Genomic DNA, 18,516 nt, shown 5'->3' on the forward strand with positions numbered 1-18,516 from the left:
CCACCTCATGAGGTTTAATAAATCTTGTATTTTCTATTCCAGTTTCTGTGCCAACTTCTATCCCATTGGTCTGAGGACTTGTGCAGAGAAGGGCAAACCCCTAGCACTGATAGGCCTTGCTGAGGCACACCACGACACCGTGACTCCAATCTCCGTAGTCTCAAGATCATGTCACCACCTCTGGGATTACTGGGCACATGATCTAGGCAGAAATAACTCAAGGTATCCCTGTTGCGCTGATGTTCTTTATCAAAATGTTGTGCAACAGGGTATTCCTCATCCCCCTTCGCTATCGCCCTCATGTGTTCAAGTATCCTAATTTTAGCAGGATGAATAGTGCTGCCTGCATAACGTAGGCCGCACGGACACATGAGGTAATACACCGCATATGGGGTACTGCACGTTAAAAACTTCCTGATGTTTTTGCGGGTGCCTGAACTGGGAATCTCATAAGATAAGACCCTTTTGCTAGCCTTGCAGGCTTTACACTTCCCACATGGGAAGAATCCTTGCATTAGGCCAAAATCAGATTTCGGTGCATCTACAAGGTGACTCTGTACTAGATCATTCTTCAGTGATCTTGCCTTTCTGAATGTGATGAGGGAATTAGATGGAAGATCTTCTCCTATTACCTCATCTGTCTGCAATATATGCCAGCTCCTCTTCATAATTCTTTTTAGATCCCTCGCATCACCAGAGAAAGTGGTGATAAGGCGAAATTTGCCCTCACTGGTGCTGGGATCACTGCACTAAGAATGTCTATGCTTGAGTAAAACCTTTGTAGTGAGAGGATTAGCTCTCCTATAAGGTTCCTCAAGAGTTTGCTGATTATACCCTCGGACTTGCATGCTCTCCTTAGCTGCCCTTTGAAACTCACTGTCATCTGAGCAGTTCCTCTTAATCCTGAGAAGTTCCCCATAGGGGATACTTCTCACCAGATTAGTGGGGTGACTACTTGAAGCTTGCAGGACAGAATTCCCAGAAGTACCTTTGCGGTACAGTCTGGTCTTAAGCTGTCCTCCTTCGACATAAATATTTAGGTCAAGATAGTTGACTGACACATTGCTGACCTCACCAGAAAATTCAAGATTTACCTCATTCTTATTAAGGACCTTAATGTACTCTCTAGCTGTCTCGGATAACCCATTCCACACGATGAACAAGTCATCTATGAAATGGTACCATCCTACAATCCGGTTGGTCCACTCCTGATTGGCCACACCCCAGGCCACCTGCTCCTTCCATATATATATATATATGTATACATATATCCTTTTGTCCTTTATACCTTAAATTCCCTTTGGATGTGGTAGAATCAGGAACAGACTCCAATTTTGATGGTGCAAATAAGTTTTATTGGCTCATTGCTCCGCCTTGAAGCAATTAGGCGTCAGCAGGCTTTGATCACATGACGGTATATATATTTATTTTATTAACACTATTCACACAATTTTTTATTAATTTTGTAATAGATTTAGTTATTTTATATTAAATTACATATAGTGTTTAAAATTGTTTTCAAATACATAAAGCCACCTAAAGTAAAATGTTTATATTTATTTATGATGTATTAAAGTTATGTATGAATTTAATGTCTTTAGTTTATTATTTCTACTGGGGTTCAATTTAAATCCCTACCTCCATTATTTTTTATGGGAGGGTGTTACCATGCCTGTAAGTGGCCACAGCTGTCGCTGACCTTATCCCAGCTCTGAGCTGAAGTACATTTATTACAGTTTATGATTCCTTTTCTGTAAGTTATGGAATGCACTCTGAGAACTTTTGTCTGTTACGGGGGGTGCACATGCATCCCTAAACCTACCCTAGCCCTCCCCTAATCCCTCCTCTTTAGTCAGAAATGTTGTCCATGTGCCTTTCACATTACCTACTGAAAAGTAAACCTACATACATTTTTGCACATAAACGCTAGAAGCAGAGGAAATGTGGACCTAGGCATGTGGGTTAGCGACTAGCACTTTGTAGTATGCCACTAACATTAACATAGTACTACTAAATGTACTGCAAAATGCAGTGTGTTGGTAGGCTCCATAGTGTGCAGAATTTACAAACTCAGTCCACTCTCTCTGCATTCTGTCATTAATTGGCCTCCTGGGGTTACATCAGGATTCAAGGCAAACAGCATGAAGATTTCTTTGGGGACAGAATTACTGAATCAGATGTCAATCATCAGGCAGGGTATCAGAGGAGCAGGTAGGCACTGGGATATCATCTATATAAGGGGCTGCAGTCCTAGTACTGAGCTACCAGCAAGAGTGCACGGTGGTCTGGAAATTGCTGTGAAGGCATCCAGAAGAAGAGGAGGTTATCGCTGAAGAGTGGTTGTGAAAAGAGAGTGTGTGACACTTTAGGTGTCCAGGAGGTGCTCCTGGTGACTGACACTCACTCACTTCTAGATGCTGAGGAGGGCCCAGAAGATGCACATAGCATGTACTGTATGTGTCCATGACCTCAGGCGGCAGCATTAAAGACTCCACCATGGATGGGACCACCGACCCCTCTAGTGTCTTCTCAGGCGTGAGAATGATAAAAATAATATTTGTCACATAGGGACAGACCCAAGCACATCCATCTCACTGTGAATTTCTATTCGCCATCACACCTTACAGAGTCCTGTGAAGGTAAGTGCCTTTCAATAACACAGTGGAGCTCTGGGTGGTCTGGGGTCTACCAAGAGAGCGGAGCGGCTTCGCTGCTTCCAAGGGGTTCCACTAATTGCAACTTTTGGAGGCAATGTGCTTCATTGTGGGGTTCCATTGCTAGTGTTCTGAGGCACCTGCTTCCAGGAGTGGGTATGGTGGTTGACCCTTTGAGCACAGAGGTGTAAAACACAGAAGTATTCTGCTCATGGTGATGGTGCTGCATGTGAACCTCCACCTCTCATACCTCACCCCCCCTCCACTCTCAATGCTCCATGTGAGAGTGGCGCGGCAGCACCCCGCTCCAATGTGGAGCCTTCAAGATCCTCTGGGGTTTGTGTGTGTCGGGGTCAGATTGTGTACCTGTGTCGGGCAGTGCAGAGGGCCACCAGCTGTGCAGTGTGACCTGGGCTCAGAGGCTGCAGGACTCGGGGTCACGCCCACCTTGTCATTACAGCACATGCATGAGTTTGTGTGTGCACGTTCCACAGTGTGGGTCGATTTAAACCCAGAGGGTCATTCTATCACATTATCAGCCATGGTGCCCCCCCAGGAGAGAATCCACTGCAACCGGATCAATCCACCCAGAATGCCCCAGTGCATACATCAGTAACCTCCAGATGTGTGTCTGCCTGTGTTATTATCAGTGTGGTAAAGCTCAACTTGACACCTTGACCACAGGATGTACATTCATAATGAGTGTATGGCCTTTGACCCAACAAAATACTGACAGGGTTGAAAGAATATTGCCTTGAGCTGTGGTTCCCAAACTGTGCGCCGCAGCGCCCCAGTGCGCCGTAATGAGGTGCCAGGGGCGCCGCGCACACTAGGGTGACCAACCGTCCGTAAATTCCAGGGCCATCACAGGGAGCAGCGCTGCTCCCCTGTGAGAGGCCTCACCCCGCTGCTGGAGCCGCCTCGCACTCCTCCAGGAGCACAGGAGCAGCCCCTCCCGCCCATTGAAATTCTGTATGGGGCTGATTGCCACTTACTGAATGACAATGGGGCAGTCAGGGGTGTTCAAGCATGTGGCGGGCTCCTCCTGCCTCAGTGTACAGAAGGGCATTCTGTTAGATTAAAAAAAGTAAAACACCCACGCTGCAATGTTAGAGAACACTTCATTTAAAGAAGCCTGTGAAATAAGTTATGAACTCAGAAACTGACACTCGAACAAAGCCATGGAACGACGGTGGCTAACACCCCCCCCACCCCTTCCCGCCCCTCCCGCCCTGGGCGCCCTTCTCTTTCTCTTCCTTCTGCCTTTTCTCTTCTCCTTTTTCCTCCACTCATGTATACTCCGTGCTCCATGTAAATATATATTTTTTTATATATACAATAAAAAATTACGGAAATCAAAAATGAACAGGTTTCACTGTCTCATCATTTTTGAACTGCAGTATTTTCAATATTATATTCAACAATGCCATGGTTGCTGCTTTTTTATTTTAAGGAACTAACAACCATTGACAAAGCCAATAGTCCTGGCTTGTTGTTGGTGCAATGATACTTGATTTTTAGCCTAGGTGTTTTAAACTGCGCTCTTAATTACATCCAACACCCCCTGGGAAGAGACCCCCCATTTTTTTACACCGCTTAAAGCCCTGGAAACAACACCATGTTACAGTAACCTCACATCCTGGCACTGTGCATCATGTGTGACTCATGGCTTCTACGTTTTCAGTCTGCCTATGTGCAGGGGCATAGTGAGCTCTCCCCCACCGCACCCCACCCCTTGCTGTAGTTCATTCTTGATAGGCCTCTTCTGCCTGCAACTCTGCAGACAAAGGGTCAGCTCATAATGTGGAAAGGTGGGTGAGTAAATAAGTGAAGGAAGGTCTGAATGGCTGGATGGATTACTGAAAGGATGAATGCATGAATGAAAGGGGGAATGGATAGATAATGAAAGAAAGGATGGGTGGATGGATGAATGAATGAGTGGAAGTATGGATGAGAGAAAAGGTAAATAGATGGATGTATGGGTGGGAAGGTAGATGGATGGATAAAAGTGTGGATGGGTGTGTGAAAGGATGGATGAATGAAAGGGCAGCTGATGGGTGAGTGAATTGGTGGATGGGTGTGTGAAAGGATGGATGGATGGATGAAAGAAAGGGTAGTTGATGGGCAAGTGAATGGGTGGATGGATGAATTGATAAGTGATGGTGAATGGATGGATGAGTGAAAGGGTGGATGTAAGGATTGATGAGTTAGTGAAAGGGGGTAGAGAGACAAAAGGATGGATAGATGAGTGAAGTGAAAGGGTGGATGGATGAGAGAACGGATGGCTGGATGAGTGAAAAAATGCGTCCCAATTACTTTAAGGAAGATAACAGGAGGTACATACCACCCACCCACCGCTAATAAAATGGTGGGGAGCCATGGCCAACTGCCGATTAGGTCAAGGGAGCCACAGGTCAAAAAAGTTTGGGAACCACTGCCTTAGAGTGTCAGTCGTGGGATGTGGTGGGCTCGTGAAGCGGCTTGAGTGGGCTTGACTGGGCACTGGTGGAGGGGGATGAGCCCACATCAGGCGTGTCTTCCCCTGGGCCTGGGATTAGAGTCTTTGAGGTTCTGTTCATTGATGTTGCAGTTTCTTTTTATCTGATCAACACGCTATAGAGCACTTTTATGAAAGTGTGCCAGTTAGCGCCTTGAGGCAGACGGTGTGTTAGCAGTGAGAATGAGAAGCTCCTAGAAGCCCACCTTTCACTCAGGAGATTCTTAATCTTAAGGAGTTTGGCTTTACTGTGAAGCTAGCAGTCAGGTGCTCTGTGCTGAGAGCCTTGGAGTGTCTTGGGTTTGATGTGGCAGGCGGTTCCCTCACCTTCACTCCGCTCTAGGAAGGCCTGAGGTGAAGGGAGGGATTCAGAGAACAAACCAGAGATGCTCCTAGTGCAGGGGTCAGAGGGGGGTGTCGGCGGCTTGTACAATGCACTCTCAGGGTCGCATATGGTCCATTGTTGTGCCTTGCATGTGCTTCAGTGAATGCTGATGTGTAAGGTGTAAAAAATGGTTGTAACAAAAGCACGTCTAGTTTAAACCGGCTTGGGGAAAAAGGAATGAAACAAACTAAAAAGCAGAAACATATCTATACGCAGTGTATTTTTCTACAGACATTTGATAACCTAAAAGTGTCCCTCGGTGCTGCTGTGGAGAGCGGTGAAGCTTGAATGCAGCGCGGGCCTCGGCAGCGGCAGAGAGGGAGGCTCGGATGCCCGGCTGACAACATGTCACCAGGTAACAACATCCGGCCTGATGTGGGCGGTGTTATGTTCTGGGGGTATGGTCCGCCCCTGGCGCCAGGGGCGTGCAGTGTTGAAGTCATGTGACCTTGGATAATAAAGAGAGGCCCCGCACGCACGTACGCAGTTCAGAGACATGCGCACGGAGAGCCACCAAGTTATTCCCAGAGTCTGTCTCAGTTATTTCTAGGGCCACGTGTCAGGCCTAGTTAGACTTAGATGCCCCGAAGTGTAGGTCCCGAGTTGTTACCCCTAAGGCAACCCTTCCCTACCTTCAGGACACAACAGGCGGGTCACACCCTGGTCCAAGCGAGGAATCCCAGCCCGCTGCTCTTAGTGTAATAAACTGCTGCTCGACCCGTGTCTCTCCGGTGTCTGCAAGGCGGCATTTTGCTGAAAAACAAACACATCCATCTGTAAATCCTTGTTGTCTCCGTTCCAGCCCTGTTTTTCATACCGTGTCATTAAACAGGTTTCTACATTGTTTTATTGAAGAATCCTTTACTCTGTGAATCTGAGTGTGCTCCACATATAGAAGGCGGGCTCCTGTGAATCTACGCCCTTGTGGATGCAATGTTTGTTACCAGCTCTAGTGTTTACCATCCAGAGAAGGCACCGGGTGTATGTTCAGCTATATCCGGTCCTGCTCACAACTCTGTGCTGTGAAGTGCAAGCACTTCTGCAGCAGGAGATAGAGACGGTTTGGGTTTTACAAGCAGCATTCCAGCACTCACAGCCCCCTGCAGACATGGGAAGGGTCGGGGATGGCACGTGTCCCCTTGACGTGCGCACAGCAGCCTTATGTTGGATGTGGGGCGGAACTTGATTTAAACCTCCGGTGCTGTGTCTGGTTTTCCGTGATCCAGTCACGCAGCAAAGTGTTCTGTTGCTTGATCAAAAACCTCGTCACACCGAGCACAATACTTGGTTTAAAATAAGCAAAAATAATAACTTTGAATGCTGCCATGTGTAAGCTATACATGAAGACACATTAGTGGTAATCAAATCATATGTTTAAATGTGTTTCAGCACTTCTTTACATTTTATTCAAAATATAATTAACGTGAAGCCACGGTACCATTATTGAAAGAGGTTCAAAATAAAAGTCTTGAAAAAGGAGACGTAAAAAGTAATAGAAAATCACCAAACATAAACTGGTGGGTACAGTCCGGAGCACAAAGCATTCGTGTCAAACACATCAGTTTACAAGTAACACCGGTGAAACACGCCCCCCTGTATTCAAAGTAATCTGAAGAAAACAAAGCCCCCCCTCAGCCCAAAAGCTACTATTTAAAATGAAGGAGGGGTGGATAGTCTGAGGAAACCGATCTGAAAAGGCGTCTTGAATGTGAATAAGGATGATCCCACAAACAGCCCTCCTGGGGAGCAGAGGAGGGGGGGGGTTGATGGTGGGGGTCCACGTTTTCATAGCTGACCATAACTGGTGAATTTCAGGGGGAGGGTTGGAAGAATAAAGCCAATTTAATTGTGTTTTTCGTAGTCATTTACACAAGCTTTTCCTAAATTATAACATTATATTATCTTTTTGCAGGTAATTTATGAGTTTTTAAAAAAAAACATTGGACGCAGTGTCATGGTCTGTGCATGGACATCGTTTGGAGGTAGTCAGGGGTCGCGGCTGTGACCTCTAGCTTGCTCCCTGCTACTCCTCCCACTTCCTTTGTGACCCCTGGCCTCAGAGGGGGCAGACGTTTGCCTCCTCTGAGGCCAGAGGTCACGAAGCATGGGTCCATGTGCCATCCATCCCTGCGGCCAGCGTATACGTGCCTTGCATGGGAATGGAAGCGGGGCAGGCGGGGAGGGCAGTGGCAGAACAATGGACACACAGGACTGGAAGGAGGGGCCAGGAGCTGGACCTGGACAATGGAGGGTAAGGAGAAGAGGGGGTAGGGAGCTTGGGTAGAGGAACACAATGGACAATATCTAGTAAAGCCCTGTGTCTAACCAGCTTACCAGGCACAGCAAAAGACATCTTCTTTTATATTACAAAAATACTAGAAATTCACTGAAAAAAAAACTAAGTGGTCATGCGTGCCTTGATAAATCTTTTTTTAATTTTGCCTCAACCATGCGTCTCCTTGGTGGGTGCAAAGGTGATGCAAAACCTTGATAAATGTGGGCCATAATGCTTTACTCTCTCCAGTTTAGTGGACCAATCTGAGGGCCATATTATTGATATTTGCGGTCACCTTCCTGCGCTGCCCTGCATACATGTAAAGGGCAGGAATGTGCCATATTTATCAAATACTGCACATTGATTTTCTTTCTTTGTGCTTGCACTGTTTTGACAGCCTAGCACCAACATAGGCATCCTTGCACCATGGTGTAAGGATGCCTGTTTTGTAGGCCGGAAGAGGCGCTTTCCTGCACAAAAACAATCCGGAGATGTTTTTATCTCTTTCTATGTGTGCTGTAGAAAGATGGAAAAACAAAGAGAAATAAAGATATTTCTCCTCGTTACACCTCCCTTGGTGAGACATATCTTTTTGGTGTGTTCCTAGGTTTACAAGGTCTTGTAAATCTGAAAATGCATCAAAAAGTATTGCCGTTTCATGGTAACATCCACGCAATGCCCACGAATGCCTACCAAGGGCAGAGTAACGCAATGCAGCGTTTTGCCTTGTGTTGCATTACTCAATATTTTTGGAGTCACTCAAAGTCACTTTGATTGGCTTCAAAAATATGACCTCAGGGTTGCGAGCTTCTTGCACTATGTTGCAAGATTGACACAAACCGGGTCATAAATATGGCCCTGTGTGTTCTGTGGAAAAGGTGCATTAGACCACACTCAGCACCACCAGGTATATTAGGCTACTCTTTGCCACAGTGAGCAGAACAAAGGCAAATTCAATAATAACTGAACAACAAACACTCCCGTTTCTTATCAAACAACCCAAAGGCACACAGCAGACATCCCTTGCATATTGTTGGGCTGCATGCAATACTGAGCAAAGAGAATCACCATGATGAAAACTGCTGCAGCTCAGCCACCTTAAGACATTTCTTTGCACATTGAGCGGCACCTGCCATGTTGATCCAGGATCACATTAATGGACGCACATTGAACAATTGTAACAGAACTCGGGGGCACTTAGCAGCACCCTGCTATATAGGTCAGCACTTGAGCAATTCATGCACTTTTCTGACATCAATGTTGGTATCTAGCCACATTGATCAGCACACTAAGAGGCTCACTTACTGGTGCCAGCCATTCTGAAGATATTTATTCTGGTGCTGGATTAATCGTGGGATGTTTTCTGCCTCAGGAGCTTTCCATCTATCATATCTGAAAGTTGGCTTATTTTCTGTGGAGCAGAAATAGTATAGCCATGTGTGCAGTGGGGCACAATGTATCATATAACCATTACTTCTTATTTGCTGAGCAAAAATACGTTTCTGCTTGCTGAACTATAACTGCACAAGGATAAGACTGCTAGGTTCTCTAACAGACCTGGATAATTTGATGTTCCCCCCTAAAAACTGTCTCCAAACCTAAAGTATAACAATTTTGTTATGATAGGTGGAAAGGACAGCATTAAAATGTGAGATTTTATTTTAATTTCATATGTGGCCTTGATTCAATCCCCTAAAACACCCTGGGAAAGGCGTGATTTACTCGTAAACAGTGGCATTGCGTTTGTTTTTCTCATAAACTCTTTGGCAGGAATATGAGGCAACATATGACAACACAACACTATAAACATTTATTTGGAAAGGGTTGGTTTGTGTGTGAAGACTTCAAGGTTTCATGGATTTGGATGTGTAGTCCCACTTTTAACTCAAAACATAACTCCATGGGCCAACCCCAAACTCCTTCCCAAGAATAGTTCTGATCTCGGAATCATCCTTGACGCAGACATGCAACTGAAGGAATTCTACCATCTCAATGTCCTCCTTTACTGCTTGCACTTGCTGGAAGGGTTGCCCTTGTCTGTGTGCATAATGCAAAGTTACCTAAATGGGCCTCTCCTCAAGATAACAACCAACCCCTCACTTCAAAATCCTTCATTGCATCACCTTGTGTGACTGAAACCCAAAGGTCTCTTCTCACCTTACTATTCACCAATTACAGGCCACAAACATATGAATGTAAGATGTTTTGTCTATTCAACAAGGTTCTACATGCTCCAGCACCTGAAGTGCCATCTCACAGTGCTTTTGCAGACTCACCATCCTTTCCTGATGCTCATACATTATGGGGCAGACACCTACAGACTTAAGATTCATCCCTAGGAAATTTCTTTAATTCACCTTTTTAGCACCTTTTTAGCATGTAGAATACACTAAAAGAAAGTCTACTAAGGTTAGAAAACTAACTTATTTTTACAGCCGCACAGGCTCCATTCAAGTCTTATGCGAATGATGGGTATGGTTGGAAAATGAAACTTCATTGTTCACCTTAACAATTGTTTAACCCTACACTAATCTGAGACTACCATTTGGCAGCAGTAAAGTTTGTTCAAAATAAAAAAAAAAATAAGGGAAATTAGGGAAGTGTTTCTCAAGAGATGTCCAAAACATGATTAAATTCTTGGTCAGTGTATCAAAGACCAGCAGATCAGATTAGTACAATCTTCCATTGTTCTTTGTTGTGCCAACTTTTTTTTAATTAGGTTCCTGTAAAATGTATTTACTATGTTAATTTTGTTTATTCTTACAGAGAGAATGAGTCATGATTAATGGAGAAGAGAAATGTAAGTTCCATAGAAGAGTTCCTGTTTGTGGGACTATCGGAGGACCCACAGATGCAGATCTTGTTGTTTGTGTTATTCTTACTGATATATGTGGTCACTGTTATCGGAAACATTTTCCTGATCACAGTCTGTGTCCGTGATCCACGCCTTCATACTCCTATGTACTTCTTCCTGGGTAACCTCTCTTTCATTGACATCTGCTACTCATCAGTGATTGTCCCTAACCTGCTGAACCAACTCATTGTTTCAAGAAGAATTACCTTCTCCAGATGTGCGGCTCAAATGTACACATACCTTCTTGTGGGATGCACAGAATCCATGCTCCTAGCAGTCATGGCATATGATCGCTACATAGCCATCTCACTTCCTTTGCGCTATACCGTCATAATAAGCAAATCAGTTTGTAAAATATTTTTAGGTTGTTCGTGGCTAGGTGGTAGTGTGTGGGCACTTCTAACTGTTGTGTTTGCATTACAGTTGCCTTTATGTGGCAACAATGTCATTGACCATTTCTTTTGTGAAGCAACAACTTTCATAAAGATCTCGTGTGCAGACACCTCTATGGCACAGATGATGTTTTTCATTGTTGCAGTCTTTGCGCTGTTGACCCCAACCCTCATCATTCTCATCTCCTACATCCGCATCGTCATCACCATTATGAAAATGTCCTCATCAGAAGGCCGGCACAAAGCATTTTCTACTTGTGTTTCACACTTGATTGTTGTCACAATGGTGTACGGATCAGCTATGTTTTTGTACATGAAACCAGTACCTAAAAATTCAGACAATCAGGATAAAATAGCCTCTTTGTTTTATACAGTGATGCCCGCAATGCTGAACCCCATGATCTACAGTCTGAGAAACAAGGATGTGAAGAAAGCACTAAAAAAACTTATAAAGGGAAACATTCATAAATAAATGTTGTGCATGTGGGTAATGTGTGCAATAAAAATAAAACAGTATTTTAAAACAAAATATTTTTTTATTGATTTAAAAGAAAAACAGATTAATACATGTCATGACATTTTCTGGATACCTAATAAAAACACATCATACATATGGAGAGAGCAGAGATAAAAAAACAGAATTCATTCACAAATGTACAAGAAGCATCAAAAGATAGCAGCTCGAATCACTTTATGGGTTACGTTTGATAGTATAGAAGAAAAAGTGCCTGTGCAATAAATACATTGATAATTACAAATTTCTTAGTTAAAAAAAAATTGACAAGTTCACCAGATTTCTAATTGGGACCCACCTTTTTTGTCCACACTCCCTTTTCCTTCTGCCCCTTAGCATATACACTGAAGACTCTATATTATAAATAGTCAGCATCCTAGACCTCCAGTTGGAGAAGGTAGGAGGGTCTGAGCTTATCCATTGAGAAGTAATACGTGAGCGAGCAATAGCCGTAGCAATGAGCAGGAAACCTATCTCTGGCCCAGCTCTTTTGTTGAACTCTGTGCTATCTAATAACCCCAGAATTAATAGAGTTGGGGTAATTAATACAGGGAACCGTAAGACCTTGGTTAGGAAGGCCTCAAGGTCCTACACAAAGATATACATTTTTCGGCAAGAATAAAAACATGTGAAGTATGTGCAGCAGCTAGATTGCATCTGTTGCATTTTCCTCCTCTCCCCCCTTCCGCCCATTTAGCTACTTTTGCTGGAGTATAATACAAATCAAAAATGAACATAAAATGTTGACTTCTAAGGCTCCATGTTAAACGCACCTGATTTACCAGCTCTAGTGAGTCCTCAATATAGATTGCATCCTTTCCCAGCCTATTTTCCCATTTCACACTTTAGGCTTCCATATCATCCGGGAAAGGTTGAGTTAAATTTTGATAGATCTTCTCAATCCTGTATTTACTCCTCACTATCTCCACCAAGGGAATCCTTTCTGATATCCAAGTTTTCCAATTCTCATTACCACCAATATAAATCCGTAACTGCAGATATTTAAAAAAAATCCCTTTTATCCACCCCAAATTTTTCCTGCAAATTCATAAATGGCAAAATATGGCCTTCCCTACACAGATCATCCAGGGTGCAAATTCCTTTTCTCCCCCATCTAAAAGTAACTTGGCCCTGAAAGATTGGTGAAAGTAGACCCGAATTGGAAAGTGGAGCATATGCATTCTGATTTGAAATCTTCAATTACTGACATACCTGTCTCCAAATCCTGTAAGCTGCTTTAAAAATTTTAAGTATAGTTTTTTTTTTAAATAGCTGGGTTTGAGCACCCTGACCAGACAACCTTTAGCTGCAGACCCCAACACTATTTCATATATTGTTGGTCTGGCTTCTGTTGGAATTTCAGCCTCATCCCCAACAAATAGGGTACCCATGTATTGTAAAATAGATGCCCTATAGTAGAGAACAAAGCTGGGAATCTCCCAGCCTCCCTGCTGCTTCCGTAGGGTCATCCATTTGGTATCTCTTCTTGGTTTAGGGGATCCCCATAAGAATCTCTGACAGATCCTATCAATCTTTGCTAAGGTGGATGAGGAGAATTATTATTACTGAAAATATATAAAAACGTTGGGAGGACTGACATTTTAATAACGTTACTTCAACCACATAAAGGGAGGTGCAGATTATCTAGCCTTTCCAATCTTTTGCTCAAATTATCCATTATTGGAATAACATTCATATCAGGGATTTTATCTATAGCAGTTGTAATCCAACCCCCCAGGTATATTGCATCTTGTATGATCAAGAAATCTGTAGTTTGAGGGGATCCAGAGCAAATAATTTGTGTCTTCTTGATATTTATCCTATAGCTTGAAAATATTCCAAACTGTTCAGCTAAGAGCTTTAGTTCTGGAATTGCTAAAACAAAGTCTGTTGTAAGCTCTTTGATGTCATCTGCATACACCAATGCTCTATAGTAAATATCATTGACCTTCATCGGCTTGATGTTAATGTCCAGCTCCAATTTTCATAGATAAGGGTCAATATAAAGGACAAAGAGCAAAGAAGAGCATGGGCATCCCTGTCTTGTGCCTCCACTAATATTAAGCTCCTTCGAGTTCTGCCCTGATATGCGGATTACAGCTTTTGGCAAAAAATATAATGCTCTGATCGCCTGGATACATTCTCATAATCTCTTCCACTGCAGGACAGACCACAGATACCGCCAAGAGACCCTGCAAAATGCTGTCTCAGCATCCAACAGGACCACCCCCACAAGTTATTCCGTGGCCTGAGCCCAGTGTAGGAGGGCTAGTACCCGGCAGACATGGTCTGTCATGTCCCTGCCAGGAATTAATCCATGCTGATGGAGTGAAACCAGAGGGGTGATGACCATGCCCGTCTGGTTGCGAGTATTTTAGAGTAAATTTACTATTTACTTTAGATTTAATAATTTAAATTTCCTGTTGGCACTCCTCGCTATTAAGCCCTTTACTTACTTTCCTCATAAGTTCCAGCTCCACCATTTCTAACTGCTTAAACCATTATCCTATTTCATTCTGCCGAGCTTTCTGTCAAGAAATGGAAAAGCTCAGGGTCTCTCCTCTAATCCCCATCAGAAATAAAAAAATTATCCTGCCAGACTAATTTGTTATGGGGAGACGAATAAAAGGTGAATCCTGGATCCGCTGATCAGCACTTGTGCCAGCTATCGATCAGACCCTGTTCTCTCACCAAGCCTTGCAAGGCTTTAAAGACCCTTACTTTCCTGCCCTTATATAGTAAATCAGCATTTATATTAAAATTACTATCTGAGTGAATAATCTACACAAAGGATCAAGGGGTGAGGCCATAGGGCAAGTTCGACACTTAGATAATTTAATACATCAGGATCATCTAGATTAGACCCATAAGTGGAGCAGATTGTAATAGAAAACTTATTAGCTGGGAATTTGTAATCCACTATGGCCCATCGCCCCAGCTTATCTTCCTTAACTCTCTTGCACAGACACAAACCTTATTTTGCCAGGATTGTGACCCCCCTTGTGGTTGTCCCCTGCCAAGTGCATGCTAACATATTAAAACTGAAGTCCCCTAGCCGCCAATGCTTGGTCCGGGTTATGTGAGTCTCCTGAAGACAAACTAAATCGATCTGAATATAGCGAAGGTTTTAAACCAGTATGTCCGTTTTTTTCTATCATTGAAGCAACATATATCTTTCATGAGCAAATACAACTTTTACCCATCATCCTTGTGTTGGCAAGTCTCGATATCAAAGCTCTCTATCGAGTACATTAAATTACGGTTAATCATAGAAATCATTTCCGTCTTCCTTAAACATATAGAAACAGCATGAAATATATTAAACAACAAGCACCATAGCCTTTGCTTACCCCCTACCCCTTTCCTCCCACCTGCCCTTGACCTACCTCCAATGATCCTATTCCCCCTCCCCTTGAGCCCCACCATCCTTCATTAACAGCTAAACCAACCAGGTCCTGTGATGGAGAGGCAGCCCTCCCAAATTCCCACCCCAGCCAAGAGAGAGAAAACAAACCAAAAAGCTATTGCCCATAATAATGAAAAAAAGAAGAAATGACACACAACAAATATAGGGTAAGAGTGAAAAACCAAAAGCATAGTAACTTCCAGAAGTAAAAAAAGAATGCAGCCGGACTAATTTATTATGGGGAGCCGAATAAAAGGTGGAATTCTGGATCCACTGATCTACACTTGTGCCAGCTATCGATCAGACCCTGTTCTCTCACCAAGTCTTGCAAGGCTTTAACGAACCTTACTTTCCTGCCCTGATATTGTAAATCTGCATTTATATTAAAATTACTATCCGAGTGAATTTTAAAATCTCCACAAAGGATCAAGGGGCGCGGCCATAGGGCAAGTTCGACAATTAGATAATTTAATACATCGGGATCATCTAAATTAGATCCATAAGTGGAGCAGATTGTAATAGAAACATTATTAGCTGGAAATTTGTATTCCACTATGGCCCATTGGCCCAGCTTATCTTCCTTAACTTTCTTGCACAGACCCAAACCTTATTTTGCCAGGATTGTGACCCACCTTGTGGTTGCCCCTTGCTGAGTGCATGCTAACATATTAAAACTTAAGTCCCTTAGCCACCAAATCTTGCTCCAGGTTATGTGAGTCTCCTGAAGACAGACTACATCAATCTGCATATAGCAAAGGTTCTTAACCAGTATGTCCCTTTTCTTTCTATCATTGAGGCCACATATATTTAATGAGCAAATATAAATTTTACCCATTATCCTTGTGTAGGCAAATCTTGATGTCAAATCTCTCCATCAAGTACATTAAATTACGGTTAATCATAGAAATCATTTCAGTCTACCTAAAACATATGTAAACATCATGACATATATTAAACAACAAGCTCCTTAGCCTTTGCTTACCCATCTACCTCCTTTCTTCCCTTCCCCTTGACTTACCTCCAATGATCCCCTCCCCCCTCCCCTTGAGCCCCACAACCCTTCACTAACAATAGTCCAACCAGGTCCTGTGATGGAAAGAGAGCCCTTCCACATTCGCGCCTGAGCTAACAGAGAACAAAAAAAAGAGCTATTGCTCATAATATTAAAAAAAACAGAAGAAAAGAAACACCACAAACATATGGTAAGAGTGAAAAACCAAAAGCATAGTTAATTCCCTTCTACATGTGTAGAATTTACTCAAGGGTTTGCAAAAATTCTTTAGCCAGAATCTCCAACGAGAAAAAGTGAGAGATTTCCCTCCAAATTACTTTAAGTTTGGCCGGATTCAATAAAAACACCTGAACTCCCTTATTCTGAAACCATTGTATCAGCTGGCAGAGTCACCAGCAACGTTCCACTGTCGAATGACACTAATCAGGCCTCACAAAAAACGTATGGCCATTAAAGGATCGTTGACGGTCCGGGCGGGCTAGATCATAAATTGCCTGTCTACGTAAATCAAGCTAGCTTGGGGTTTATTCCTTGCTGACTATGAAGGTTTCCTCTGCTTGAATGGGGACCTATGAGCACACTGTATTTCTTGAGCCCAATCCCAATTCCCCAGATTAGGAAGTGCCTCTTTCAAGAGATCAACAGTGAAAACTTTATTTGGCTGCAATAAAAAATGGCATAAAATTATTCTACATTTTAAAATCATTTTAGATCAATACACCCATAATTGTATACAATTCATAAAAAAGTAAGATTTAAAATGTAATATTCAAAATAGAAAATAAAAATTAATCAGGTCTAGAAAAAAGACGATTCATAGATAGATTTATAAATACTCAGCTAAGCCTCCTTGCCCCTTTGCTTCCTTGTGTTTACAAACTACACGGACATTCTCTTCATTTTTACTGCTGACCAAAGAAACATAGCCAAGCAATAATATGTAGGCTGATACTGTAATAAAGAACAGGACGGCATTGTTTAAAATTAAGTCTGCGCATAAGCCGGAAAATAAACCTATTCCTTTCCTCAGTATACAACTTACAGAAGAATATAACATGGAGATCACATTAGGAGGATCGTTCATCACATGGACAAGCAGGGAGTACATCAATGGAATAGATGTTGGTAGGATGACCTTGCATGAGCGAGATATATTTCAATCGAAACCTCATTAATACATGTCTATTTTGAAGGTCTGAGCCAAAGTGTATTTTTACTGCCAAATAGGACCCCTAAATAAGAAAAAGGTATCCACCAACATCAATCTTGTGCCTTGTATATGCATTCTTGGGTATTTCTTTAATCTAGCTCCTACCACGAGTACAAAAGGCTTAGACTCATTTTCCCACTGTAAGGTGACCCTAGGGGCACATATAATGCCCCCATGCAAATTCATGCAGTTTACATTGAGGAATGCTTGTCAGGGAGAAAGCTGTAAACTAATGGGGCTGTTGTGTTATTTATATTACATGAATAGTGTATATTGGGGTGAATGGATGCGGTGTGGACTTAAAAGTTCCATCCATCATCCAAATATCACTATTCTCCATGGTTACCCGGTTATAGGCTGTGCTAGATATTAGAATTCTTTTATGAGGTTTTCTGTTGTCATGCAAAAGGAAAGATTCATTAGTGAAAGCAATGGTTAGGTTAGGGGGGTTTTAACGTCTGAATAGAATTGTGAGGTTAATTTTGGGGATTGCGCGCCTGTTTTTGCCTTTGTATCACCCCTTAAGGTTGAATATTGTGGGCATACTACTGGCCACATGCATGGAAATATTTTCGGATACCTCTCTCTGATCTGGGCCACAGTGCTCATTAGAGATGGCAGAAGGTAATTGTGTCTGCTTTATATTTCTCTAACTTCGAATCTCCATTGCAGAGGCAGAGTGTTATGCTCTGAGGTACTTTTATCTTCTTTTCACAGAGAATTATACTGGGTTTATTTGTTGGATACATCCAGCCTCAATGAGCTAATAGATGCGTCCTTAATCCCATTCTTTTCTATGACATCTTTTGTAAGGACACTAAGGGGTCTATTAGGATGGCGGTTGGAAAATTACACCCGACCACCATGGGAGCGGGAAAACACCGTCCGCTAGGACCGCAGGAAAACCTCAGGTCCAATTAGTATGCTCCGCAGTCAAAATACGACTGCAGCGGTCGGATTGAAGCAGTTAACATTGCAGCGGTTTCTGCTGACAGCAGCACCGCCGCGATGTCCAAGAATGCATGTCCTGCGTGTCCCTGCACTTCACAGTGCCTGTCACCTGGTACAGGGACATGGTACCACCCAGTGCACCCACAAACCCCACCAACACATTGGGGGCCCGCAATGGACCCCCGTAGACATTCTGTGCATGCCTTTCCATGGTGGGCCCACCGCTGCGGAAAGGCTGGCTAACGCCGGCATCATAATCATGCCGGCGGTGTTTGGCCCTGATACGCCACAATTGTAGTGGTCCAGCTCCTCCCGCCATGCAAGCGGGCGGACTGCAACTGGCAGAATAGTGGTTGGCAGAAAATC

At 43.2% G+C, this 18,516-nt stretch overlaps 1 protein-coding gene across 1 annotated transcript; it reads left to right on the forward strand.

Moving 5' to 3' along the window:
• The first annotated feature begins 10,596 nt into the window (after window positions 1–10,596).
• LOC144763036 (olfactory receptor 2D3-like) lies at window positions 10,597–11,529 on the forward strand. The gene has a single exon (XM_078648348.1). It carries the CDS (start codon window positions 10,597–10,599, stop codon window positions 11,527–11,529), a length of 933 nt encoding a protein of 310 aa, XP_078504474.1.
• Window positions 11,530–18,516: the final 6,987 nt, after the last annotated feature.

Source organism: Lissotriton helveticus, chromosome 6 (assembly GCF_964261635.1).
Source record: "Lissotriton helveticus chromosome 6, aLisHel1.1, whole genome shotgun sequence".
NCBI lineage: Eukaryota > Metazoa > Chordata > Amphibia > Caudata > Salamandridae > Lissotriton > Lissotriton helveticus.